This window comes from Tigriopus californicus, chromosome 8 (assembly GCF_007210705.1).
Source record: "Tigriopus californicus strain San Diego chromosome 8, Tcal_SD_v2.1, whole genome shotgun sequence".
Classification (NCBI taxonomy): domain Eukaryota; kingdom Metazoa; phylum Arthropoda; class Copepoda; order Harpacticoida; family Harpacticidae; genus Tigriopus; species Tigriopus californicus.
In genome coordinates, this window is record NC_081447.1 from 7386782 (window position 1) to 7414344 (window position 27563).

At 43.0% G+C, this 27563-nt stretch overlaps 3 protein-coding genes across 8 annotated transcripts in view; 1 reads left to right on the forward strand and 2 right to left on the reverse strand.

Moving 5' to 3' along the window:
- The window catches only part of LOC131884736 (KH domain-containing, RNA-binding, signal transduction-associated protein 3-like), a 30297-nt gene extending 19424 nt beyond the window's left edge, over positions 1–10873 (forward strand). Inside the window, exons 1-6 of one of the 3 annotated variants that reach the window (XM_059232601.1) lie at positions 5790–5885; positions 7974–8098; positions 8880–8996; positions 9105–9859; positions 9934–9980; positions 10056–10873. In XM_059232601.1, coding sequence (XP_059088584.1) covers positions 5822–5885; positions 7974–8098; positions 8880–8996; positions 9105–9859; positions 9934–9980; positions 10056–10126 — 1179 coding nt within the window. In that variant the 5' untranslated portion in view covers positions 5790–5821 and the 3' untranslated portion in view covers positions 10127–10873. Of the gene's footprint in view, positions 1–5789; positions 5886–6102; positions 6432–7973; positions 8099–8879; positions 8997–9104; positions 9860–9933; positions 9981–10055 lie in introns of those variants that run through there. The other 2 variants (XM_059232600.1, XM_059232599.1) reach the window with 2 other exon arrangements.
- LOC131884733 (zinc finger and SCAN domain-containing protein 2-like) lies at positions 2564–5570 on the reverse strand. Of its 3 annotated transcripts, none has more exons than XM_059232596.1 (2): positions 5428–5570; positions 2564–4935 (listed from the first exon to the last, which is right to left on the reverse strand). In XM_059232596.1, exon 2 carries the CDS (start codon positions 4869–4871, stop codon positions 3042–3044), a length of 1830 nt encoding a protein of 609 aa, XP_059088579.1. In that variant the 5' UTR covers positions 4872–4935; positions 5428–5570; the 3' UTR covers positions 2564–3041. The 3 variants fall into 3 exon arrangements, with proteins under 3 accessions (XP_059088579.1, XP_059088578.1, XP_059088580.1); XM_059232595.1 differs by having other exon boundaries at positions 5326–5507; XM_059232597.1 differs by having other exon boundaries at positions 5249–5507.
- A 6770-nt stretch (positions 10874–17643) lies between the features above and the next one.
- On the reverse strand, positions 17644–24874 carry LOC131885182 (protein spire homolog 1-like). Of its 2 annotated transcripts, none has more exons than XM_059233132.1 (13): positions 23736–24874; positions 23598–23632; positions 22206–22323; positions 21996–22135; positions 21673–21840; positions 21150–21392; positions 20949–21075; positions 20541–20867; positions 19082–20460; positions 18704–18841; positions 18520–18618; positions 18035–18453; positions 17644–17973 (listed from the first exon to the last, which is right to left on the reverse strand). In XM_059233132.1, exons 1-13 carry the CDS (start codon positions 24010–24012, stop codon positions 17802–17804), a joined length of 3642 nt encoding a protein of 1213 aa, XP_059089115.1. In that variant the 5' UTR covers positions 24013–24874; the 3' UTR covers positions 17644–17801. The 2 variants fall into 2 exon arrangements, with proteins under 2 accessions (XP_059089115.1, XP_059089116.1); XM_059233133.1 differs by having other exon boundaries at positions 20132–20460; positions 23736–24855.
- Between the last annotated feature and the right edge of the window lie 2689 nt (positions 24875–27563).

Genomic DNA, 27563 nt, shown 5'->3' on the forward strand with positions numbered 1-27563 from the left:
AAAGAAATGTTGCTCATCGCACACAGAGATATATGTTCACATGAATGCATCCCACGCTACATTTAGTTTTAATCATCAGGGGCACAGGACTATTACTGGCCACCTATACCAAGTAACAGCCATAAGACCATTGTCCTTCTTCATCCGCGATTTTCGACGCTTACATTTCCGTTGGAAAGCACCCAAAAAAAGAATAAGGCCTAGGGAATGGGCTGCCAAAGATTTATTTTCCGACTTGGCTGGGTCTATGGCTGGGTACAACCGTAAAGTAAAAAGGTGTGCTCAGCTTGAAATACGACACTGGACACACAAAGGACCCCTGACAGAACTATTTCACAAGGTGAAAATTGCGGGGAGGAAGAGGGCATGAACATACCACATACAGCTAAGGAAGGGTTCTCCTTCCATTAGATCGACGACGACCTTGGTAAGTCAGCCTTAGACCTTCACCTTCTTGCTCAGTGTCTCTACTACGTACGCACTGCATGCCAAAGATGGACAAGAAGGGTCGAGAGCTCATTTCTTTCCCCACCAATAAATCCGAAGAGACTATCGATGGAACTCCCAATTGAGAAATTACTCCACGCAAGACAAAGTGATCAATTGAAAGGAAGTGGGGAAGCAGAGTCTTTGATGGAAAACGGATCCGTCGGACGATTGAGTCAGCTTCCCAATCTGGTTTCCACCTGACTTTTTACCAATTCAATGACATGTCTCATCACGGAATGGACAAGTGGTCGTGTTTGTCTTTTTAAGGCCTAGTCTACGTTTCGTTTCGCAATTCGGAGGAGGTGTTATCTGTTGGAGAACCTGGACCTTTTCTCATCAAAGTAACAGGATTATTTTTGGGCACAGTATACTTCGCAGGGTTAAAATTGACAGCCCACTGATGACGAATGAAAGTGGACGCGAAGCTTTTGGCTTAAAAGGAGTTGAAAAGGAAAAGCCTAAAGGTCCTCGCAAAGTTTCCTTTCCTTGCTTTGACGGAGCAAAGTTTGGAACCTTCTGGATTTTTTTCCGTGTCCGAGCTGTTGAGGAAACCGAAAAACGCTATGTCTTCCTTCATAGAGTAAAGTAGCATGGAGTTTGAAGATGTGTGATTGTTGATTAACACCATTTCACCGACAACATGTTTACTGCACCTGCAAACCAGGATTAGCGCCAGAATTTGCAGAGCGCTGAGGAAGTCAAGAGTACCATTGGTCTTTTGAAGTATGAAAGAAATGGCACGTGAAAAATAAGTTGCTTTGACTGCGAGGATTAGGTGAAGTATTTGGTAGATGGTAGCAAGCAAGGACCCAATCGAATTCGAGACTAGAATGTCAATTTGAATAGAATGGAAAGTTCTTTCTCAATTTAGAGGAGGACTTGCAAGAACTGGCAAAGTGGCTTTTAATCATCGACTTTTGAAAACGTTCCTTCTTACTCAAACTGTTCGGCACTGTCTCTTTTTGTCCCCTCACTTGATGGCCTCGTACGTACGTAGGTAAAGAGTGTGCCTAAATGCAATGCAAATACTGTTTTTGTATTTCAATCGTTCTGCCCTATCCCTCTGAGGGCATCTTTTTCGTTCAGCTCTACTTCAAAGATGATTTCGACCACATTCTGTAATCAAGTGCTGGGTCGTTGATTTTCAGACCTTTTTCAATATATCAATGAAAGTTACCACTTCCAAGGTCTACATAACTGATGCGCCTACTCTAGATTAATTTTTAATTTGGGTGGTGGTATTAATCCATGGAGCCGATCCCAAAAAGCAACTGGTCATAAATGGGACAAAGTAAGCAGGTCCAGATTTGACAATCCCGTTGAGGAGGGAAATGGGGTTTGCAAATCGCTCCTAATGTTGCTCCTAGGAGCCATGGAACTGTAACTATTAGATTTCCTCTGATCAGATCATTTGGATCTTGATTGTTTTGCGCAATAACGATCCAGAACTAGGTGTAGTTAGCATGCTCATCGCTCACTTTATTGGAGGTGAAAGCATGAGACGAGAGAGGTGTTTCATTTGTCGGATGAAGACAATCAAGCCGAATTAGCCGCTTGGATGGGCATGTACTACGACAGAAACCTAATCTTGACTCAGTCATCAATGATTAAGTCACGCGTCTTACTGAGCACTTATCACGTACGTAAGTTGTGCAAGGCGAGAAAGCAAGTAAATTGGCATATGATCAAGAACTTTTGTCTCACTACGTTTGATCCCCAAATCCGGATCCGATCTTCGAGTAGTATGAATGACGCGAAAAGAAGGATGCATTCAATCTTTTGGACCACAGAATTGGCACAAGAAAATATTCCCAATGAGCGCGATAATTTTTAGTGGCTTTTATGAATGGCAAAAGGGATGAATTAATCTTGGTATGTAATCATAATCAAACGTTCCATATGGTGTCCTTTGAACGGTACTTGTAGCGAGCGGCCGAACTTATATCGAGGACTTCCCGACAATCCGCCTTGGTTTGAACTTCAACCTTGGGTTATTTTTGAGATTTTGCAGTTATGAATAGTCGAAGTAAACTTGAAGAGGCGCAGTTTTGTTGAAGTACGGTAGAACGGGATATAAACTTAAATGCCTTTATTCAATATTATTTGTTGTTTGTTAATATAGTACAACATAGGGTTGAATATCTCAAATGGGATTCAGATCTTGAACATGGCTGTTCTACTCACCCCGTTTGTAGGGATTTGGTATTTATTTGCTTTACGTATGTACTGGTTCTAGTAGGAAACTAGTCTGAGTACATTCCAAGGCCACAGATCTGTTTGCTTTTCTAGTTGCTGTGAGTTTATTAGTGGTTCTATGATGATGCTTTGTGGTCATGGAACCTTTTGTTTTCGGAAGCAGTTTGGAGAACAATACAAAAATGGCACAATCACGAATCTGCTCTACTAACTTGAAAAAATATGTACTATTCATATTACAAAACTGAAGGTGGGGAAAAAGAGCAATATTCAACTAACAATGTTATTACAAAAATCTTCGTCTATAGACTTGCTCTTGGTGGTGGTAATGGTGGTTGATTATGTTCGTTTAATATCTAAGCTGTAAGTGGCTCGCCTAGTTCCAGGAGTTGATATTGAGGCTCCTCTTCCACCCCGGATGATGGCGCATGATTCAAACCATTTTCCAGTTTGCCCTCGTCGGAGCTGTTGTTGAAGAGGTCGTCGTTGCCGTTGGCCATGAAGATGTGAGAAATTGCCTCGCTCACGTTGGTCTCGCTCGAGAGATCGTTGTAAAAGGAGTCCGCCCCATTTTGAGTTGAGAGGGTCGTGATGATGGGCGTGCTTGAGGGAGGCGTGGGCTGAGCGCCGTTTATTGCTTGTTCTGATGATAGTGCTGTGGTAAAGATGCCATCGTCATTGTCGTGGAAGAATTGGTTGGAAGTGGCTGGGTGGCTCGAATTGGTTCCGAACGCCGAGGTCACCACGGTCGTGGTTCCACTTCCACCAATCGGATTGTTCACACCCACCGAAGGAAGACCGACGCTGTTGCCAGACTTGTTGTTGTTCGTGCTGCTGTGGTGGCCATTGACTACGTTAGGCGGGAAAATACTGTCATACAACTCGTTATTATGCTGTTGTCGCTTTGGTTCGAATACTGTCGAGTATTTGGTTCGGGAGCTGGCAGACTCTGGGGCGGGGAATGAGCCGGTATTATGCTTAGCATTGGCATTTCTGGACACGTGATAGCTGAGGAAATGTTCATCGTACTGGGAGCGACGGTTGAAAGTGATGTTGCAGAGTTCACAATGGAAACACACTTGGTACTCATTGTACATGATCGTATTGGGCTGATGGGCCTCTTTGACATGCTCAGCCATGCTTTCATGGCCAATGAATTGGGAACCACACTGCTGACATTGAACTTCCACATGGAATGACTGGATATGTTGCTCCAAAGACGTCTTGTGGATGAAGGCGCCGGAGCAGAATTGGCATTTATAGACTAGCTCACCTTTGACCGTTTCCACCCGCTTATTGGGAATGACGAGAGTAGCATTGGATACCGGTTTAGCCACCGGTACGGGAGCCGCGGGCTGTTCGGAGACGGGTGTCACTAATACGCCTCCATTGGAGGAGGCACCATTCGATTGCGAGTCTTGATGAAAGGCCTGGACGTGGGTTTTAAGGCCCTCGGTACCCGTGCACAAAGTGTGACACTCAGTACACTTGATCTGAGCGTGGCATTGACGGTAGTGAAGTCGAGTATTGGCGTCGGAAGTGAACCGTTTGGTACAGGCCGAGCAAGGGAACGTCGTATTTTCGGAGGGATGAGCATCTTTGATATGTTGCAGAAGTCCTTCCTTCCCCTTACAAACGAGACCACATTGACTACACTGTTTTCGGCCGGTGTGAATAGAGTTGGTGTGATTGACCAAGTGGTCCCGGCGCTTGAAGGCCTTGTCACAATAGTCGCATTGGAAGGTCTTGCGACCGTGCACGGTCTTGATGTGGGCGTCTAAACCCCAAGAGTTGGCCAAAGAGTTGCCGCACTCGCCGCAAATGTGCCGCCCATCCGTGGTAATCCGCGAATTGGCGATGGCCCGTTTCTCGACTTCATCATGATCGTCACCTTCCGAGAACCGCCAACGTCGTTTGGCACTGGCGCCCCCGCCACTTTTCCCATTGGGTGAGTAAGGCTGTTGTTCCATGAGGACGTTGGACTCGTCCTCGAATTTGCGCTTCTTGGGACTGAGCGAGGACAAGATGGACGCGATGGGCGTGGCGGCCGCCGAGGAGGCCACATTCATCAATGTGACCGGACCCATCGGATGATGATGGGCCACCGGAATGAGGGGGTTGGAATTGGGCGGCACGGTGGTGGTGGTGATGAACACGGTTTGGCTGTTACCGTTCATGTTGGTCATCCCACGGAGGCATGAGATCGATCGAGCGATCAAGTCACACACACCAAACGATTTGGCCAGACACCTGAAACGAGAAAGGAAAGCCTGCTTTCAGACCACGAAACCACGGCGGCCTCAAACGATCGAACCCAGGAAAACACCACACCAAGGAAAACGGAACGAGTGGGACTTCATACAAGAGTCCCCCGGGACGGACCGGGTCGGACCGGGTCCCGCGAGCACGGGCACAGGGCGTTCACACCCGGGAACTGTCTAGGGTCCATCCCTAGACATCAACTATCATGGCGTGGCAGGCCCTACCCTAGTCTTACTGCCATATTAGGCTCGGGAACGACCCCGTGGGCAAATTGGCGTTCCCAGGTCCGACCGGCTCTTACGTGCGAGCATCGGATGCGGGGGTCCCATGGCTCAAAAACGACACAAGTAAGGCAATCCCGCCTGATCTGGGTCTCACCCCTTGAGGAAGTTGCGGCTTAGGCCAATCCAATCCAAGAACCCGATGAATGGCGTTGCACAAATGGAGGCGGTGAATTTCCAATCATCGACCACAACTCACCATTAATTCCATCGTTTTCATTGATTTTTTCGCTTTCTTCCGCCGAATTCCAGATCTCTCGGCCTCGCCCTGCCTCATTAGCCTGCTCAGCCCATGGAGAAAGGCCAGCTGGCGCACATCACCCGCTGGCCTCCCCCGCTCGCTCAACTGAGTCAGGCGCCAAAAAGGTGGGCCTGTCCGACTCATCGGCTTTCCGGCTGAGGCAGGCTGGCTCAACACATCGGGCGGCGCTCCAGCCGGCTCCAGAGCGTAGCTCTATGAATCAGCGGGCATCTGCCTTCGAGTGCAAATCTATGGCCGGACTCAATCGCGCGCCATAAATCGGTTCGAGACGGGCCAATCTCGGTGAATTTGAACCACCCAGTTGTGCGAGGACCCGAATGACGAGCCATCGATGACGCTCGTCATCGCCGTTCGGGGTGGGCGGAAGCCACTCGTTGGTTGTGGGGGTTCGACCGGTGGGAAGTTGGGGGGTCATGGTGATCGCTAGCATCGCGTTGAGACTGGTCTGTGGGCTGGGTTAGGCCAGCATCATGGTTTTCTGAGCGTGGCGGTGGGAAGTTTCGCTGGTGGGGTTGAGGACGGGAGGCTTCGAGCGCTAAGACCGAAGGGAGCATCATGGGTAGAATGAGTGGTTGTTGGGTTGGGTAGTTGGTGGTGGGTTAATGATGAGAACGAGAGAGAGAGAGAGAGAGCAGGACTGGCATTTTTCAACCTGTCCGAGCGGGAATTTCGAAAAGGTTTGATCGATCTAGTCCCCCGATTATACACATTGAAGTCGACGGTCGAGGTGGAGCGAGAGCTGATAGGCAGCCAACGGCCTGCCCATCGTTCCATTGGGCAGGAGGATTGGAGGTGCTCTGTTCCCTGACGGCCATACTTGAGGATTGAATTGAGAGATGCTATCACTCGCCAATGAACGCCTTCATGAAAACCCCCAATGGGCATCCATCTAACTATCCATCCACTTGGTTGGAACTTGGAGCGCAGGGGAAAGCTCTGCGGTGAGCGCAGTCGTTGGCATTCATTTCGGGATCAGATCGTGTCAATGAACTGACCCGATTATGGGACGCTCCCGGCTTGATTGGGCGTTGAAATGTTCCAACAGTATGGAAACGTTTTCTAAGAAAGCAAGAGCCGCCTAAGTTCCATTTGCGTTCCAATTGACGTTCCATCTCGCATCGATAGCATACTGGGGAGTTCAGGCACTTGCTTCTATTTCCTAATCGGGTTTTAGAATATCGATATGCATGTACAGCTTGAAACTGTACGAGCGAGTGTTTTCTAATGCATTGGTTGTAAAATTGAAATGCCAGTCATGTGCCATTTACACTCCTGGAAACCCGTGATGTGATGTCTTGGCCTTATTTGGAATGGATAGAAACGGTACATTTGGAAGATTCATTTCATCTGTAGCCCAGGATGAGTAAAAAAATGGACGAACGTGACACCTGAGGGCATTTCAGGCTTCCACTTAGATTTATTAGTCCCAAGAGACCTAGGTAATGCACCAGTTTTTTCTTGGCTCAGAAATCTAAAAACTAATAAATCCTCTTGCAACTCACTCTTTTTTTTTCATTCTACACACGTCTGCAAATAACTCTTAGATTGTACTATGTAACGACAGTTTTGAGCTCATTCATGTTTCCCACATATTTATTATAGATATGAAACAAAGGTTGTGGTGCCAAAAAAAGGATGGCAAAATAATCAAAGAGACCCAACAGAGTAACAGAGTCAGGAAAGTCACTGGCTTAAATGGAGAGTATCGAATAGGATAGACTGGCGCGAGTTGAAATTGACAGTGCTTTTCCATAAGCCCCAAAAGATTTTCATGTCACACTGCAAATCAATTACAATCCAATTAACTTTGTCTGTTACATAGAAATTATAACAAATAAAAGCTGACATTTCGTGAATGAAGTTTTTTGCTGAAATTCCAAATTTTGACGAGAGAGTGGTAGACGCCAAACTGACGAAACAGAGGTGGGATCGAACGAAAACTAAAATTCGACAAACTCATCAGAGTTCGTTTCCACAAAAAAGATCATGCCTCACCCTGTTGACATTTGCCACAATCGTGGAAAAGTTTCGAAACTTTGAGTGAACCTTAATAATCTTGTTTGAGCTTCAACAAATCAATAGAATTGAGGTCGATGCCACTAAGAGTACACTTGAACCCCATGCAAGGTAAACAAGGTCAGTAGGTCTCCTGCTACCGACTCTTCAACAAACTCAAAGCTCTGTTTCTTGATTGAAGGTTGATGGTTTAGGTCCAAACAAAAGACGTTTCCATTAATGGTTTTTGAAGAGGGTAGCGTACCAATGAGACTTCCAAAGCTCGTCCACTATACACAGCGAACAAAAAGATAAGATATGCAATCCAAGGCCAGGAAAGAGATCATTTAGAGTACATTCAGTCTTCCTTGAAGACAATTTTCCATCTTGAATACTAATGCTGTTTTCACTTTCCAGTTAATGAACTTGGGAATTTCCCGCAGTTTGGACGCAGTTGGGATTGTTCTAAAGATGACTTCTTGTTCCAGAGATCACTCGCATTCAAAGTGGAGGGAAACCACCTGGACGAGACTCGAAATTTGTGGATATTTACCACGAAAAACCAATTCGATTGACTGTTAGAGCACTGGTTCCTGTGAAAGAGCACCCAAAGGTAATCGAAGACAATGAAACTTTGCCAATTGCTAATAGGATTGATACAATTATTGACTTGGTCGGTTTCAAGCTACTCTCTATCAGCTTTTTTGTAGAATGCTTATCAGTTTTAGAATTGCAAGGATACTTTGGCATACTTTGACTGTGTAGGATAAACATTTGGTTCGGTGTTCCTCTTTGACCTTTGTCTACATAACTTTGGTCAGCATTCCACACCCACTGACGATAACCCATTGTGATACTACCAAAGCTGAAACTTCGTGTTGAAACATTGACGATATGATGACTGGGATCTCTGGCCTGCAAGCTCAAATGGTAACCTTAACCTTGGCGCTCAACAGCAACGCTTTGTCTCGTGATTTGCCTAATGATTCGGGAAATGCTCCAAAGATTGTTAGTTAAACGGTGAAGCGGATAGGTCATAACAATCAAGTTAGCTAGTATTCCTATGACAACAAGAATGTGAAAGCCAGCCAGCGAAAGTAGTAAAACAATACGTTGCGTTGATTGTTTTCGGCGAACTGATCATACATTATTTGTAACAAAGGTGTTTTTGCTGCCGGGAGTGTTTCAAGAGAATTGAAATAAGTGGAATCATTTCGATTGGCAGAAAAGCACAGAACTTTGTCGAGCATCCAATAGTTACTAGTAAAATGATGAATGAATGTCTTTCTTCTTACTTGAATGCCACAATATCTTAAACAAGAAGAGCCAAGAATCATCAAATAGTCCCTAATTCAACTGAGTCAATGGCTCACATAAACTATTGTCCTTTCTAGTTCAATTTCGTGGGGAAACTTTTGGGCCCCAAAGGCAATTCTATGAAGAGGCTTCAAGAAGACACTTTGACCAAAATGGCCGTCTTAGGTCGAGGATCAATGAGAAATAAACAGCAGGTAACTTGACGAATTGAATCCCAGCCAAAATAAATCTTTTGCCTGATTTGTCCTCCAACAACCAAGATTGCGAGTTAGTAACGAACTAAACTTGTCATTTCGTAATAGGAAGAGGACTTGAGGAACTCGAATGATCCCAAATACTCTCATCTCAGTGAAGATTTGCATGTGGAAATCACCGCCTTTGCCCCGCCTTCTGAGGCCCATGCTCGCGTGGCTTACGCCCTCACAGAAGTTCGCAAATACCTCATCCCAGACTCCAACGACGAGATTCGGCAAAAGCAAATGCGAGAAATGGAGTTGATCAACATACAACACGGGTCAAGTGGAGATTCCAGTGAAGAAACCGGAAGTGGGGGTGAGGGATTATCACCTCCACCCTCCACCCGCCCAAAAAGTGGCTCTCAAGGCGCCCCAAATATGCTGGTGGTTCGAGGGCTAATGCAACACTCGCCTCAGCAGCAACAACAACAACAACAGCAACAACCAATCCAACAACAACAACAACAACAACAACAGCAACACGCCCAACAACAATCGCAATCGCACAATCAATTGCAACACCATAACACTTGCAAAATGGTTGTGAACGGTCAGAGCGGTCGTTTGGGTCAAATGATCCGATCGAATGGTGGCGGAGGTGGAATGAACGCCAGTTGCAATATGGGTAATCGCCTCAATGCGAACAAGGTCTTGAGCATCCTCGACCGCATCCGACATGGCGGGAGGGGAAGTCCGGACTTTGTTCAATCGCATCATAAATCAGGTTCACCCTCGCTCTCAGACATGAGCGGAGGCAGTCAAGTGTCAGCCATGTCCCCGGCTTCCTTTGTCGATGCCATCAATCTAGTTGAAGAAACTGGGTAATTGCCAATTTTGAATGAATGGCAATCTACAAAAGGAGTAGGAATTTTAATGAAGATGCTTTCAATTCCAGGCTGTGCTATGAAGATCTTGGGAACAGCGAAATTCTTTGCGGCAAAAGTGAGTCATTTGGTGTTTCAGGGTGGTGTCTGATAGGTGATAACACTCATTTCACGTCCATTCATTCTTTTCCAGGTCTCAAATCGTCGTCAATAACCAGGAATCGGCTGCGAATGCAAATATCTCCTTATCCCAGACCTAAATAAAGAAAGGGGACCCAGTTCTCTGAAGTTCGTGATTTTCTTTCCAACGATGTCTGCATTGCTTTTCGATTACTTCCATTTCCCTTCCATTGAAACTATGCTCCAACGCTAAAGCAGTAAACTGATTTCTTCATTATACCAAATTCAACTACCTTTAGGACCATAAACCTCAACTTTATTCTTCAATAAGGCAATCTGTCGATCTGTCGATCCATCAATCGTGCATTCATTCGTTCATTCAATCAATCTGAGGATTCACTGAATCTTCTATTTAACACAGCTAGAAATCTTAATTTTTCGTTCCTTAAATTCTTGTCCACGTACTCTAATATCGCTAAAATTCAATTCTTAGCATTTACCAGTCATGTCGTCCTCTTTTTAGTTTGGTACGAGAGAGTAAAGCAATACCATTAAACAGACGCACTTTGACCCCTTCTTGAACAACGCTAAGCATGGACAACAGTAGTGGTTTTATCTTCCAATACGTAGGTGAAAAAGTACGTAAATTCAATATTCAAACCAATTCCTACTTTTTGAAATCATATGGAAGATCATCCTGACAAGGAGTATTTCGTGATCCTTCGCAAGGCACATATTCAGATTCTCTCAACCCTCTCTTTTCCCCTATTCTGAACGCTCCCACCAATCTTGATCGAGGACAGAAAGAAGTTAACACAAACCTCATGTAAATACACGCGATTCCATAATATTGCATCATAACCCTGAACAATAAAATTCGTACCAAACAAACCTCTAAACTCGTTCACTTTCTTGGGATTTCTTGGGATTTCTGGCGGGCAATGACAGAAGGATACAATTATTGCGCTTGCAAATCCATCCGGATTAGAAATTGCACCATTTATTGCTTATTGTGTTGACCTATAAGAAACTAATGAATCACCCTCCAAATAATCTCATATAAATTGAGAACCACTTGCTGGATTGATGAACCGAAAACAAAATTGCACTTCAAATTGGTAATCGACTAATCATAGAACACTGTATGAGTGTTTGGTAACTATTTTTTTTTTTTAGCAAAAGGTCATCAGAGCTCTATATTTCAGAAGGTGATCTGGGTGATTTGTGCTCAAATCAATTCCAAAACCATATGTTTTCTAGATTTATTTCAGAACTTAATGCATTTGAACACAAATGGGGTGCACCCAATGTCAAAAGTAGTACAGGCCTGTACTAAATGCAACACATTTTGATTTAGTTTTGAATGGAAATAATGCAAATAATGTTTTTGTGCAATGGTATGGACTTGAATGCAATCAATAACTAGGACTTGGAGCAACTCAAGTTGCTTGATGTTGCCAACGCCATCAGCAGTGATCATCAACTCCGCCCGAAACGGAACTTGGAGCACCTGTTCTTGATGAAGCTTGGCTCATGGATGGCTCAGGCATCCTTTGTGGCGGTCTCGCGATGGTATTTTGTCCTTAAATAGACACCTGACAACTTGCCCTTCAAACGTCCAAAGATTGCAAGGTCGAACAGCGAACAACCTGTTGTATGAGGTGACCTAGAAAGTTTGGCCAAAAAGTTTCGGGTGTGCAACTTCAAAAATTGTTGCGTCATATTTGCATTGCGCCATCTTTCATCATCTTCTTGCCACAACGATGCTTCTCCATAGGTGATTTGAGCCTAGGGAAACACATACATAGCTAAGAACTTGCAATACGTGTCAGCATGAAGCCTCTCGACATCATCCAAGAACATGAGGTCGCACTTTTGCTCATCAGAGCCGATGACTGTCTGGACCTGCAAGTTGGCATTGTGGTGCTCCTCTCCGGCAAGGACATCATCATCACCTCGAGCCTCTAGGAACTTACTGAGTGACTACAAGGTAGACGGTGGACTTGTCATAATCCAAAATCTTGGCAATATCGGTGGATGTTATTCCCGGGCGAGGAAAAGGCAAAACTGTTACTTTAATGCTTCATATTGCGCTCTGTCTACGTTTTTAGCAAACAGTTAAGGCTGAACATTTTCTAACACGTTCTCAAAACACTCTTCCTGCAAGTTGAAATGCGTTTGTTTTCCAAAAAGCAGTGCGAGAAAAGCAGCAGGAGATCTAGATAAGTGTTGCATTTTAAAGGCCTGTCTCATGTACTTACATATGTACTGTATGACCACGCTTGATGACCGTCCTTTTCTGTGGTTTGGACCTTAGTTCACGTGGCACTCTGGCCCTGCCTTTATTAGTTATTTTTTGTTAGGTTGATGTCCAAACTCTCTATGAGACGCAATTCCAATGGTGTCACAATTAATGCGATAACATTTTTCATGTATTTTCTATCATTATTATTCATACTGACAAACTTCTCGATATTAAAGCTACATATCATGCGAGCTAAAAGTAAGACCTCCATTTGATCAACTTAATCAACAATACATGGTCCTAAGCTTAAAACTTCTCCTTAAGTTAAAAACATTCGAATCAAGGAAAGAAGAATGAATGCTTCTCAGTATCAAGCGAAGTCCATGGTTTGAATATTTGTCGTGAATAAGGAGCAATAATGGGATAACTACGCAACCAATGAACGGGAGAAGAAATAAAGACAAAATCAAAACAAGTGACAAAGTCGGAGAATTCCAGATATGATTGGTATCCCAGCTACGGAGAAGAGCTTCTGGAATTGCTCCCAATAACAGTATGACGGCGGCAAACTCGGCCACCAAAAGTGGATCGGACATTCGAAATCTGTTCGAGACAAGTTTGGTTTTTTGTCCACTGGACGAATGAGAAAGAGTTCTGACCCGGGCAATCACATGAGCAATCACCATTAAGAAAATGGACGACAACAACAATGTCCGTCTTATTTCGGGTAGGATTTCTTCTCTCTTATCAGCGAACTCTCCCAAACAGATGAAATATCTTGGGGTGTGACCCTCTTGCAACAAAAGGATGGTTCCCAGGATGAGACAAGCGAAGAAAAGGTTGAAGGTCGTGAAGAACGTCACCATGAAATCGTCATTGACCATGCCCACATTTTTCCATACCATGGTGTACATAAGTCGCATTCCAACTGCCTCCAAGGCAAATAACACATTGCCAAATTGTTTCACTTCATGCCACACGGAGAAGATGTAGCATGGGTACTCGGAAAACGGTCCCCAATAGATCCGAGTTATCATGAACGTCAAGCCCAAGTTATTATTCACCAGATCGACCATGAGAAATCGGCTGTAGAGTAATCGGACTACAGTACGAAACTGGTCGTTTCTAGTACCAACAATGTTCCCGATCACCAGAAAATTCCCAATCGATATGATGTTCAACCAAAGAAACGTAGCTGCACCAACAGTGGAGAACTGGGTGAATGCCTGTTCAAATGCATCAACCGAGGCGTTTGGAGCGGTTTCCATGGCATGTGCAAATATCAAAGTCTTTCAGCCGGAATTACTTTCCAATAGTCGGCTTCACTGTTTAACAGTTTCTTTCGTACTGACCATCTGGAACTCCAATTTATTAACCAGCACCACACTTGGTTGCTTGGTTACTCGTGGAATCGTTGCAAGCATAACTCTCGAGCTCACAAACTGCGGAGTTGATCAACTGAAAATTATCCTTAGGGTAATTGTTGTCAACGCTACCGTTGTGAAAGATGTTCATCCTTTCGCAATTGATGCGTTATTAAGAAATTTGGAACACATAAGAACCCTGAACTGAAGGAAGGACTTTACATCGGCAATTCAATCAGTAGAAACCAATTGCTCAGCAAGCATCTTTTTGCGTGACTACATGACAGATAGCTATCGGGGATAAGCGATATCAACGTTGAATATGGATTAACTGCTAACTCACCAAGTGATTTTCAATACGTTATTGGCGTTATTCATCCATTGCATTTTCATTTGATCGTTGACGTTGATGTTTGATTTCTTGACCAAATGAATTGTGCGATTGAAAATTGTTGACTTAAAGTGGCATTTTGAAGATTTTTTAAAGGTTAAGTAAAACAAAAGGAAATCAGGAAATACAAGTGTTAATCGTAAGTCTGCACGCTTTGAATTTCCAGGGTATGCGAAGACTGATTGCAAAGTAAAGACGAGGTCAATAAGTACCATCGAAATGGATCATCTTCCTTGAAAAATCATTGATTAAGATATTTCGGGGAGGAGACGCAAATGAATGACCCACTATGTTACAAGGAACACTAATCAAGCTCCTTGAATTTCTCCCACAGATTATGTTTCTCTTCCAAAGTTGTCGGCTTTGTTTCATGCTTTTAAAACATATTCAAGGTCCCGTGCTTGCACGGTTCAATGGTCTTTCTTTATTTGTTTCAAATGTCCTGTATCACAACGTCAAGAAGTGGGAAAGACCTCCTCACAGCTCTTAGAAAGGTCCTGAAACCGGATTGAAATGATTTGTCTTTGCAAATAAAAAGCACCGGCAATACCACAGCACCAATGAATGGCAATAGAAATAGTGCCAAAATCAAGACGAATGACATCCACGGCGAATTCCAGCGACCGTCGGTGTGACAGTTTTTAAAGATGATTTCCGGTATTCCACAAACAGTCAAAATGAGTGCCGATATCTCGGTCGTGTTTATGAAGTCCGTGACAAGAGAGCGATTGGGAGCGTAGTGATTATGAAAATGGGGCGAGACTCTCGAGTGGGCTCCTTTCATCTTCTTGGACTTGATTCGGGCCAAAATGTGAGTCAGGATCATTAAACAAAGAAAAACAAAACTTGACACGTTTTTAAGGACGGTGATGGTTTCTTCTCGCACTTCAGAGAAAACGCCTAAAAACAGGTAATATCTTGTCGTGTAACCTTCGCTTAACACGAGTACAGTCCCCAGGTAGAGGATGGTGAAGAATACATTCAAAACAGTGAAGAATGTCACCATGAAGTCGTCGTTGACCATGCCCATGTTTTTCCACACCATGCAATAGAGAAGTCTCATGCCCACAGCCTCGATGGCAAAAAGGACATTGCCGATCTGCTTTAGTCCATGCCACACAGATAGAATATAGCTAAAATTTTCTGAAAATGGTCCCCAATAGATCCGGATCACAATGAAGGTTAAGGCAAAGTTATTGTTCAGAAGATCAATCATGAGAAACCGACTGTATAGCAATCTGACCAAGGTTCGATATTGGTCGTTGTACACTCCGAAGATGGTGCCAATCACGAGAAAGTTGCCAATTGTTACTATGGAGAGCCATAAAACCGTTCCGGCTGCCACTGTGAGGGGTGTGGCAAACGCCTCTTCAAAGGCATCGTGCGATGAATTTCGGAGCATGCTCTTTTCACCTGGCATTAAACTTTACGACTGAGCCGTTATTCCAAATGAGGAGAGAAGCCTCGTTGAGCGGGAAAGAAACTCTCAAATGGAACAATGGAATCGACTAAACCGTGTGAGCTCATTTCTGGATAATTTTTCTAAAGCGAATAAGAGTGATGTCAATGTACAGAGAAATATGACTTCAATATATTGCTCTTGTTTTAGCTACACGTGCAAATATGTAATATTTGCATACTTATCGTGGTTATTTGGTCCTCTCATTCATTCCCTGTTCTTAAAAGGCATCATAAATCATATTTTCTTTCCTTTTAACGTCGGTTTTCTCTAACCAAAATTGCTCTAATCCACAAAAGGAAAGAACAATAAAAGGAGTGAAGTTTAATTCAATCTGCCATTCAACATGAAGTCCATTTTTACGGATGGAATTATGCAAAGCAATTATGCATTTGATTGGGCATCAATAAAAGGTGTTTTTGGTCCATCTGTGAATTATGCACTTCTCTTCTTTAAGGACTCCAATACCCACAGAATAATTTTTCATAGATACAAACAATTCTTGATTGAACCATTGCTGTTGAGTACCCTTTTGAAATTTTTTGAAGCATGTTTAATTATTACCAGAAAGCTAAAAACTGGAATTTCATGCTTTGATAATATACTATGAATTATTCGCCCGACAAATTGCGTGCATTTAACCCGCAAATTCCAGGCCAATAAATTTGGCCGTGTACAAAAACTATGTCTGCATTTTAATTTCGACAACACTTTGCTTGTTCATAAATCAAACAACGGTATAAGTCAATTTTTTTGGTCTAAGCAAAACATTTAAAAAAGAGATTCAAGTAAGTCATGGCGAGGTTTGGAATTTCCACGATCAAGAGCAATCAACTGAAAGTACAAATAGGTAACTCTGACAATTACGTATTATGCTCCCCATATTTTTGAGGTTGGATGAGCTTTGAAACTTATTGAAATACCAGGATACCTAAGCAACTTGAATCTCTGATTTAGCTAAAAACATGCTGTAATTGAGAATCGAGACTTGGTCGCGAATGCAGTTGTTGTGTTATCTCCAAAGAATAAGCACACCACTGCGAGTTCTGCAATTCGGCAATTGATCACTGAGTTCGTTAGTTCAAATTCTAACCCGACCAAGATAGACCAAATGATTTGTGGTCGGGGAGGTGGTGACTTTGGGCAACATAATTTTGGACATGATTAGACAAGTTAAGAGGTGTTCCAAAGTTGTCAAAAGATTTTCATCCTAAAATCGTTGACCCACTTCAATGAATAGCAAAGTCAATAAGTTAAAGTAAAATAGTGCTACATACTAAAACACTAAGAAAAGAAAATGAACTTTATTGGAGCTAAATCATTTACTGTATGAAGCTTCAACTCACGACCTGAAACTAAACTTGTTTAGTGAATCTGAGCCAATTCCAAGTGACCCCATTGGCTTTGCCCATATCATTCATGCGTGTTGAAGCTACCTAGACCCAAAAAATTCCGTTCTTGAAACGTCTTGGTCTATTTTTTAACCTTTTTGGTCACTAACCAAACAGGAAACGTTGTGACTCCAATTTTTTTTTAGGTTTTGTTCAGGCTTCGGTCGGTTTGAAATCAAATGATCAATAAGGTCTAAAGATCCAAAGAATCACGTCGATTCTGCGTTTTGGATGAGCCTCTGATAAGTTCTAAAAGGGATCTTGACGTTTGTTTTGCAAACGATCCTTGACCAACCCTACGTGCTGGGATGCCTTAAGGCGGCCAACTCGAACTGATTATGAGGCCAAATATTTTATCAAACATGACACGACGTGCTCCGAACTCATTCCCAAGCATCGGTTTAAAAAAGTTTCAAAACACTTTTTAGGATGAGCAATTTCAAAAATTTTTATATTTTATTTTTGCCATCCTTTTTACTTATTCGAGCGCTGTCTATTGGTGTACGTTGAGTTTAAGTGTGAAATCGTTGATTTTGGCTTCAGATGAAAATCCAAGTGGTTTGCCAAACACCATCAGCTTTCGATAACATCTTGTTAGCTACTCATTCAAATGGACTTTACTGAACTTTCTTGACCAGTTAAAATAAAAAAAATGGACGGAAATAACCCAAAAAGACGATACATGGCATTTACCCTAGTTCCAGCCCCTAGAAATAAGAAAAAGTGGCAGCCATGTAATTTCATGAAAAAGTGAAAACTTGACAAAAGACACTCAATGACACTCTAATAAATACTAGAAAATTGACACATGTTTCTCTTAATGGGAAGGAGACACTTGTTCTTTGGAATATATTTTGGTATGAGAGGTCGAAATTTGATTCGATGCAAGACAGAGTTAGCTAGATTGACCCACTCAACTGGTCCTGATATTATTGAGGCATATATCTCCGATCAGTGAGAATGGTGAGCTTAAAATATTTCGTCTTTGGCATACATGGTAGACTTTGGCGCATTAGCAAACATCATCTTGGTCATTTGAAATCGTTTAGCCGTCCTTTGGGCTCGTATCACTTGGAGTACCATCTCACGGCAATCTGAGCATACTTGAAGCATGGCTCCTTGAAGCGACTCCTCTTTAGACCTGTTGAAAGAATGTTTAACAAGTGTGCAAAACAAAAGCAGACCCTAAAAAAAATACTTACTTTTTTGAACCTACACGCTTGGTCCCTTCCAAGACATTGGCCGGCAAACTGGCAGAACCACTGCCTTCATATTCATCCTCTTCAGGCACATTCAGGTAGTTCAAAGATCCGTAGGCATGGATTTGGTCTCGAAAATGTGCAGGGGGGCCAGAACTAGACTTTCGACCCATTTCAGGTGAGGTCGGGGCGGACCCGGCAGAATTTCTCAAGGACGGAAGATTGGAGGAAACTCGGTTGCGAATGGTTTGTACGAAAGATTTGGTGCGAATGGGTTTCTTTTGGGGCTTTGCCTCACTGCTAAGACAAGTGGGATTGGGAGAGGTAGATGAAACCTGGTTTTCCGGTCCTAGACTAGACATAACTTTGGGACTAAGTGCGAAAGATGGGATGGATGAGAAATGTTCCAATGGGATCCTCATCTAAAGTAGACCGATCTTCATTAGTCGGATATTGATCATGCTTTATTTCAATTCGGTTGCCTTTACCTTTGAACTACATTTGCTGCACACTTGTTGCTTGCAGAGCTGACACCGAACTCCCCATACAAAGATGCCAAACCTGGTCTTCATACAGAGAAAACAGATCTAAAAAAATTACGTAAGCCATGATTTAATTCATGAATGAATGGGATCTGATAATCGTCTAAACACCGCTCAAATAATCACTTACTTTTCCTTTCTCCACATCTTCTTTGAAAGTGCCATCTAATGGAAGACTTTCTAGTTCAGCCTTTGTGAGAACCGACCGAATATGAACAAGCTCGTCCAGATTAAGATCTAAGGTCTCTAAAGCTGCAGCCCAATGCTCCTGTAAAGACAAAAAAATTACTCGTTATTAGCTGGACTTGTTCATCAAGATTTCATTAACACAACCTTCGCCATTTGCCACTCTCTGTATAACGAAAAATAACCAAGAAGTAAACACGCCGTCATCCAAACTCGATTTAGCAATTATACACGCCATGTTCAAGTCTTGACAAACTTATTTATGCTCAAGCTCTTCCTTTCACAACCACCGATTAAGTAATGTTTAGCAAGTAGAGCATACTTTCGTCCATTGTTTGATAGTACAGAATGGTTCCAAGTTATCATCATTCCACGAGGGCACAAGGGACTTCAAGAGTCCTTTCAAACGCTCATTGATGATGCAAAGCTCAATTGTATTGTTGAGCACATTAATTGGAGGTCCAATTAGTGTTTCTTCAGAAGAAGTAGTGCTGGAATTTTGGGGTTCATGAGTAACCGACCGCTCTAACGGATATCGATCGGAATCACTGGAATCTTCTTCTACATCCTCGGGGATCGACTCGAATGTTGTTGTAATGACTAAACTTGAAGAGCTGCTGTTGATGGCCTTGTCTTTGGAACTGGCTTGCAAGTTTTGAAACAATTTGGTTTTCACACAGGTCAAACTTTTAGATGGCATCAAATTTGGGTTCATTTCCGTCTTACTAGGTGATAGCCCATTCAGTGAGGTCGACTTTGTTAGCAGATGCGGATTTCCCGGCGAATTATCCGTTAGCTTTTGGACATCGTTTCTTTCCAGAGTTGAAGATGCCACACACAATGACTGTCCTTTTTGTAATCCCCTGATCATCATGGTGGCTTGAATAAGAGCGAGCTCTTTTCCGTCACTTTTCGAGATGGGTGCATCAAAATTAGGGATTTCATTGCCCTCGGCTCCTCTTTTAGCTAAAAGTCGCTCTTTCAAGGTTGGTCTCTTTTTTTCAGGCACATTTTTGTCCACGCTTATCTCGTCCTCTATTTTGTCCTTGATAGGCTCTTTATGAGTTGGTTTAGTAATCCTTGTTCCGCGTGGACCATTTTTTGGTTTGGCTACGATTGGGGTTTTTGGTTTAACTTCAAAGATCGGTTTCTTCCGCACAACAGGTATGGCAACCTTGTCGCCTAGTCGTCTCTTACCGTTTCCCGCGGCTAAACTAACATTTGGAACACTGCTACCAACGGGAGGTGGTTTGGTCGCAAGATCCTTCAAAGGTTTCACTTGGAGCTTTGGTTGCCGCAAAGACTTGATTCTTGTCGGCTTCTTAATTGGTGCATCTTTCATTGTCGAATCTTTGTCCGAATGTTGACTTACCGATTGAAGGAACTCTGATTGCAAGTTGGCATGCATTTGAGCCGTGTTCAGCCCATAAGACGGGCTCAGGAAGGTTTCCTCTCCTGAGGGTGCGGCAAGAGATTCGTTGGTGTGAGCCCCAAAAATGGGAGTTGCTCGACCAGAACTACTCGGAGTCGTTGCATTAGAAGATGAAATTGACGTGGACGACCTCGAATCAGCCTTAATGAACAGCTTCTGGCGTCGGGGGTTCGTGGTCCGCATTTTCACAGGCGTCTCACATACGGACACCGAATGTCGTCGTTGGTCCATTTCCTCAGATTTTCCATACATTGCAAGGTCTTTTGCCACTGTGTTGAAATATCAAATGAAACGCTATCAATCAACAAGCTCTGAAGCCGTTATCCAGCCAATGACCATGCCCACTGACCTCTTGATATGTCATTCCGTTGAGGAACGTCAGGTTTATCTTTGCTGTGTTTGTCCCCGTTCATCATTCTTAGATCTCTATTAGAAACACTTGAATCCCGCGAAACTTGCCGAGACAATCCGCCCATGGATTCAATATCGGTCTCGTCTCCGCTGAAATTGAGAAGCTCGTCCATGTCATTCTGATCCACACGGATCATTTTTCGGGTGGTGTGATGGCCATCGGGCTTGTCTTGGCTGCCAAGGGTGTTGAACCGGGTTTTGGGCCCATTGGCCACATCATCATCTTGAATAAACGTGCGCGAACTTTCATGAACGGACATGAACTCTGCAATAATTCAAGAAAAATGACATGTGATTTGAGTGTCTCCCGATGATGAGCAGCATTTTTGGGGGAGAGCCAAATTACTTCGACGTGGTTTGGGTCCAGCTGTTTTCCTCAAGGACGATCTGGCTTTGGAGTTCCTGATGGATTCCATCAACAGTTCCACAGGTGTGGATTCACGTCGCGTTGGCTGGATTGCACGTTTTGATGCCTAATGTCAATGGTTGTAAATTGGTTTCAACGGTATTTCTTTATATATATTTAATTCTACATCAAATCTCTCACGGGTCGAAGCGGTGGTCGAGAGCGAATGAACTCCAGAATGATATTGTGGGCGTCTTTCTTAACCATTTGAGGAATCTCTCCATCCACCATAATCTTGTTCAATTTGTACCGTCGTGATCGAATGTCATCCATAAGAATTTCGTAAGGTGTCATCTCGAACTCCACTGGTGTTTTCGAGTAATTCGTCTTCTTAAGTTTGACGCCGTGCCTCAGATCTCGAATGCATTGCACCCAAAGGCGGGCCTGTCAAGGAAAATGTATTATTAACCTTTGTTCAGCAATCATCTTTCTTGTTTCAGTTCTTTCTTCCTCAGCAGCAAATGGTCTCTCAAAATGAAAAAAAAACGGTAGTGGCTGTTGCTGTGGTTGTGGAAGAAAGAGACAACAATTAAGGCATGTTTGGCTTCCAACTTTCGAATGAGAGTTTTTGTGTGAGTTTAGAATCATTGTTGCCATCTCTCTTTGTCATCAAGAGAATGAACAATCTAGAGCCAATATTCCACCCACACCGTGGCGATCTTACCCAATCTTGCATGTCCAATTCCTTCAATTCACTGGCGCGATCTTCGTCGAATTCCGACACTTTCAGCATGAACGTGGACAGCTCCAAAGATTCGGACACCAAGGCTCGGCAAACATTTCGAAAATGATCCTCAGCCTCACTTGTGGCTGATAAATGGTTGCCGCATTTCTGAATTTTAAACAAATACGTAAATGGATTTTCCTCAAATATCATTGGGATGAACAGGAAGCAAATGGCTTTGGTAATAGTTTCTCTCTTTCAAGCATATCCGTTCATTGCATTGTCATTACACTGTGCGATCAAATTGTTGCATCTGATCTCACCTCCAACATGATTGCACACATTCCGGAGATTTTAATTCTTGGACGTCGGTGTTGGATCTGATCGTGTCCGTTGTTGTCGTCTTCGTCATCATCTTCAGCCTGATCTTGCTCAATGCCTTCGTCATCGGATTGCCGCTCATCTGTGATGGGGAGGCGATCGCATTAACAGATGAAAATGTTTTACATATGATATTGAAGGACGACACGAACCTGCTGAAGTCATCTTCTCCAAAATATCCTCCATATCCATAGAGAGAGATCGTTGCTCGTTAGGATTTAGTCCATAGTCCAACGCGGCATATACCACAATGGCCAAATCTGCTATCGCCTAGAGGACAAATCATTTTAGACAAAACATTAACATTTAGAGCATGCGCATTGCAATTTTGCTCTGAATTCGTCCTCGAAGCAATGCGTAAAAAAGTAGAAATAAAATACGACATTTTGACGTTCAGGATGAACAATGACCTCGAAAATCGTCTCAACAAGAGCAAACATCTGGAGGTCCTTAAGTGCTCCATCAGAGACCAACTACTTCTCTCTAAAAGGTGTTATATTTCGGAACAAGTGAACGTTCCGGATCTTTTGGCTTATACTAATTTGCATAAGACTGAAGAGACTATTATACCATTGCTTGTCTTACTTGCATTGCACCGTAACCTGATAGCAAACTGTCTATATTGACACCTAATGGGACTTCTTAAAGCATCAGACCCCAACAGATGTGATCTCTTTGTTCAGCATCATACTGATGCTTGTCGTCTTCAGACATTTGCGTTTTTCAATACTACTTGCAATATATGTATCTGTTTATGTATATGTTTCTACCTCAACTGTTAAATCTTTTTTCATTCCGATGTACGTGCGAATCACCTATTACTTGTTTTTCGTCAAGATTGAGTAAAATCATGTTCATTCATTAGCTCCGAAATGAAAGAATTTGCTCGATGTGTGCACGCCACTCTCGTTGAAATTAGAAATCGGAGGAAACTTGAAACGGCCAGAGAGGGTTTGTATTTCTGGACGAAATGAAATCAATTTCACTCCCTCTCAAGAATTAATTCCAACAAGCTTGAAAGTCAAAGATGAGAAAAAAGGAAACGGGCACATCTTGGAAAATGCCAATTCCATCCGCATTTACTGGCCTTTTACTCAACTTTTTGGAATCAGTTTGAGTTACCTCAATCGATTGGCAACATCCACACAAGCCCAGCATTGATTTACAGACGAGACCATTCTATCGGAGTGACTTGAGAGGCGATGTGCTTAAATGGATGTCGGACGGAGGAACGATTCGCATTGCATGACGATGACTCATCACGGACGGCTACTCCAAATGACGTGTTCCTGGCCAGTACGAAGGCTATCCCTACCTACACCCGCTAATCACAGTAGCTCCATAGACTAAACCACTCACTCATATCATTGTTTCAAGCTTGGGGGAGGACTGTCTTCACCTCACCGCTACTATTTCATCGTTGTTAAGGGCTTCCAGCTCTACAGAGCTAATCACTAATAATACTCGTACTGTACAATGCAACCATTGCCAAGCTAAGTTCTAATGTTTGAGGTGGGATTTAGTTTACATCCTTTTAAGCTCACCTTGTTTTCCGATTTGAGATTTCCACGCTGACGAGCTGAAAAAATGATTCGATCGTAAATCGTCAAAACGACATCCCCTTGTCCGGACATGTCCTGACCGCAATCAAACGATTAGATTATTAGCTAGTAGTTACGTACCTTGTCTGGAGATGGCTGCTCCATTCTGCAGCTTGGGCTGTTGAAACGTTAGATGATGAACGAACCCTTCAGAATGCATAAGCAAGTGAGCTGGATCACTCGTTAGGAGGAGTTGATGGCACGAGTTCAAACAGTTTTGTAAACACTTGAGGGCCTGATAGGCTATTGCCCAGGCCTGTTCCTCCGTGATGGGTGCACTGAAACTGCGTAAGATGGTACTTAAAGACAAGCAACCATTTGGGTCCAACTCAGCGCCACGCCAAGTTTGATTGGGCATTTTGTATCGCCCTCCCAATGAAGAAGTTGATCCTAAGAATGTGTTGATTGGAGGTGGGACAGGCTTGTTTTGATTTGGTGCGAGAGTTCCATCGATGCGAGGGATCTCAAACCCCCATTTCCAATGAAGAACGGCTGCGAATTAGCCAACAACTAGGTACACACATATATTACTAACTCACAAGTCACTGTAGTAAATCTGTGTGGCACTTGACGCCAAACCTAAGAAGAATGAGTCACACTTTCTGTCCTGCCAGATGGATCGACTAGAACAACACGGGACGGAAAGTTCGAGGGCCAAACTGTCAGAGACCTTCAGGGAACACTTGGCCCACTTTCTATCCTGAAGACCTCTGAGGCGGATGACTGAATTATGGAAGACGACTCTTTTCGTCCCTGTTTCCTCTTCTTCTGGATCCTTTCGATGTGCTGTTGGTAATGTTGTGGTAGCTGTTGATGTTGTAAAAGTAGTAGTGGTAGTGGTGGTAGGAGTAGGTAGGATTGCATTGGCATTGACAGAAGATCTTCTCGAGCAAGATCCGAGAAAAGGAGCACCACCAGACGTACTCGGGCCTTCAGCGACACTGTATGCACCAGCGCTCTGCGACTTGTTTGCGGGTGGGGGAAGGAGGATCTGTCAAGGCCAAAAGGCAAACGAGTACGTACCAGCTGTCGTACCTCACACTCGGTCCTTCAAGCACGCTAGCACGCTCCATGGCCTAGCCCACCAGTGAAGGTACAATATCTGGAGGGCTCGTGAATGTGAGAACAACCAACAGCCAACCAACCAACCAACCAACAAAAGGACCACTCAGTCACATGGACAGGCCCTCTTGAAAGCATGACCCTCCTCATATCAGTGGAAAGCGCGCACCATCACGAAGATGCTCAAGCAGTACGGAACACCAGAATCCGGGGAGTTGGAAGTGCAAAGCATTATTTGTTCACAGTATAGTAGTGATGGGGTTCGAACCGGAAAATAATTTATTTAGATTAAAGAACCTCTGTTGGGGCTCCCAATTCAAGCGAAGACGGGAACAAAAATGAAGATCCAAGATCAAGAATGAGTTTTAAATTAAAGCATGCCGGGTTCCGCGACCAAGAAAGGCAGGGTCACGTTTTGTGACCCAGTTAAGCGGTTTTGATTTTGATTGTGTACCCTCTTTTGTTCGTGATGGAAGCGGGCCCTAACCGAGGTCCTTGCAGGTAAAAAGCTGACATTCCGCTTGGAATCACACCACTAGCGCACTGGATCACGGGGTACATGCGTGGCCTTCAATGACTAACGAGATCTAGGCACTGCACTTAACGTTGCAATGTTTCTGCAAGTCGATCGTTCCCTATTACCGTTGAATTCAGCCTTAATCTTCATGGAGAAGGTGGAATTTATGCGCTCGTGCTGATTGACACCGTCACTAAAATCAATGGCAGAACTGGAGCAAGGTTACATTGCATTCGTGCAATAAAACATCAAAGGACGATGGAGAAGAGAACCTTTTGACTTCTTGCTCTGACTCTGAGAAATCAAATAACAAGCAGTGGGGCCCGAAAAGAAGTGCGCTTTTCATTTCAATGCGGCTAATACTAGTGCTGAAATTCGAGCATGGGTTTTCTTTTTCCTCAATCATACGACCCTTTTTGCTGCGAAGCGATTACGGCAATCAAAGCCCTCGGACTCAATACATGTTTAAAGGACTTGAATTTAGGCTGAAACTAAAGGAGTAGATTGTCTGAGGTGAGTACATTTTTATTATGAACCACTATAGGAACAGGATGCTAGGGTCTAGAATCAACAATATGGAAGCAAATGAACCCATAGCATTTTTCTTCAAGTCAGACTGACCCCAGGACACTGCAATTGCATACCTCAAATTTCAGAATTTCAAATTTTGGACATAAAGTGTCCAAAAGTGGACAAAAGTGGGCACAAGGAGTTCAAAAGCAAGTGCTGGTGCCCCAAAGATGGGTAGACAAGCAATAACTTTTGAAACGTAATTCATGTAATTTTTTACTTGATCCATATGTTGATAAACAAATGGAATCATTAATCGAAAAAAATGTAAACTTTGTGTATATACATATTCATTATGTAGCCCTTAAACTTTGTGGAAAACTGTCAAATCATTTCACTAATTTTTGTGACTTCCAAAATATACTCGGTAATTTGGGAATCTTAACTATCTTGATACAATACAGTATTGTAAAGTTAAACAAATATCATTTGTCTCAGTTAATGAGATCATTGATGCATTTTTAATGTTAAGTAGTTGAAGCCAAGCTACAATCAGGGAGTTGGTAGGTGGGCAATTTTTATTGAACCTAAGTCATGAAATCTGCAATGGCTTAGCAGCTGTTGATCAAATGCTCAAAGATCCGTTTTAATAACTCGTACATCTTGGCTTGATGGGGTACCGTATTGGTAGAGCAACTGCTTTCCAATTTGCGAATCCTGGTTCGATCCCAGGCGAGCCGAGTCCAAGTTTCTTTGCGGTGTTTAAAGCTGGATTCTTGGACACGGTCGTCTCCTCTCGTCTCGTCTCACCACAGTGGACAAAAAAGCTTATCAGGTATTGAGAGAAATGCGCATATCCATCTCAACAGTCCTCTTCCTTACAAAAACCATAAGAAGTTATTTTGACGTGATTGATTTATTCAAGTCTGGCTCAAATTTGTCGCGCATATGGCTATTAGTTAACAAGATAAGTCTGGCTCAAATTTGTCGCGCATATGGCTATTAGTTAACAAGATTTGCTTGGATATTTCTGTTGGAATTCAAAAAGGCTTTTGAACCACTGTGGCAGTCGTCTCAATGGTGAGACGAGAGGGGTAAGCTGATCAACAAAGAATCCAGCTTAAATTACAGAATAAGTTGCTGCCTTAACAGCTTAAATGGGCGAACCTGCGATCATTCCCGAGGGTGAGGTAATAATTAATGTTGCACGTTTGGGACAATGAGTTATTTCTAAAATAAAATATCAGTTTCAAGCATATTTTCTGAAGGATTTGTATTTTTCAAAGTTTTGTGTTTTTGGACAGGGGTGGATAAAAGTGTCATAGTGTGAAGACTTAGGTATAGTTATATCATGTTTCTGAGCGTCGAACAACGACCTCTGTCTCAGAGCGTTTGAAGGACTTTAAAAAAGGCATTTTAACCATTATTTTGTTCCTCAAAAGTCAACCATCAAGATAATGAAGTTGAAAAGATAATCTCAAGGTATCCAAGGTTGATATGAATTGATAAACCACCAACCAACGCGCAACGAATTAGAAATTCAGCTTATGAGGGTTACTGCTAGACCTCGGAATAAAAAGCTGCCTCTCTAGCCAATTTTCTTTATTTGTAGAAATGCAAAAAACGCGCAAATAGGGCGGAATTTAAAAAAGCACAATAAGCTGTAATAAAGCAAAAAGACTTATTACAATAGGGTGAAGGTCGTTTTTTATTCCCTTTTAGCCACTTTCCTGCACTTTTATCCATTACAAATTTAGGCACACGTCTGCATTGACTATGCTCTCCATTGATCTTCTTCTTTTTTTTGACAAGAAATTAAC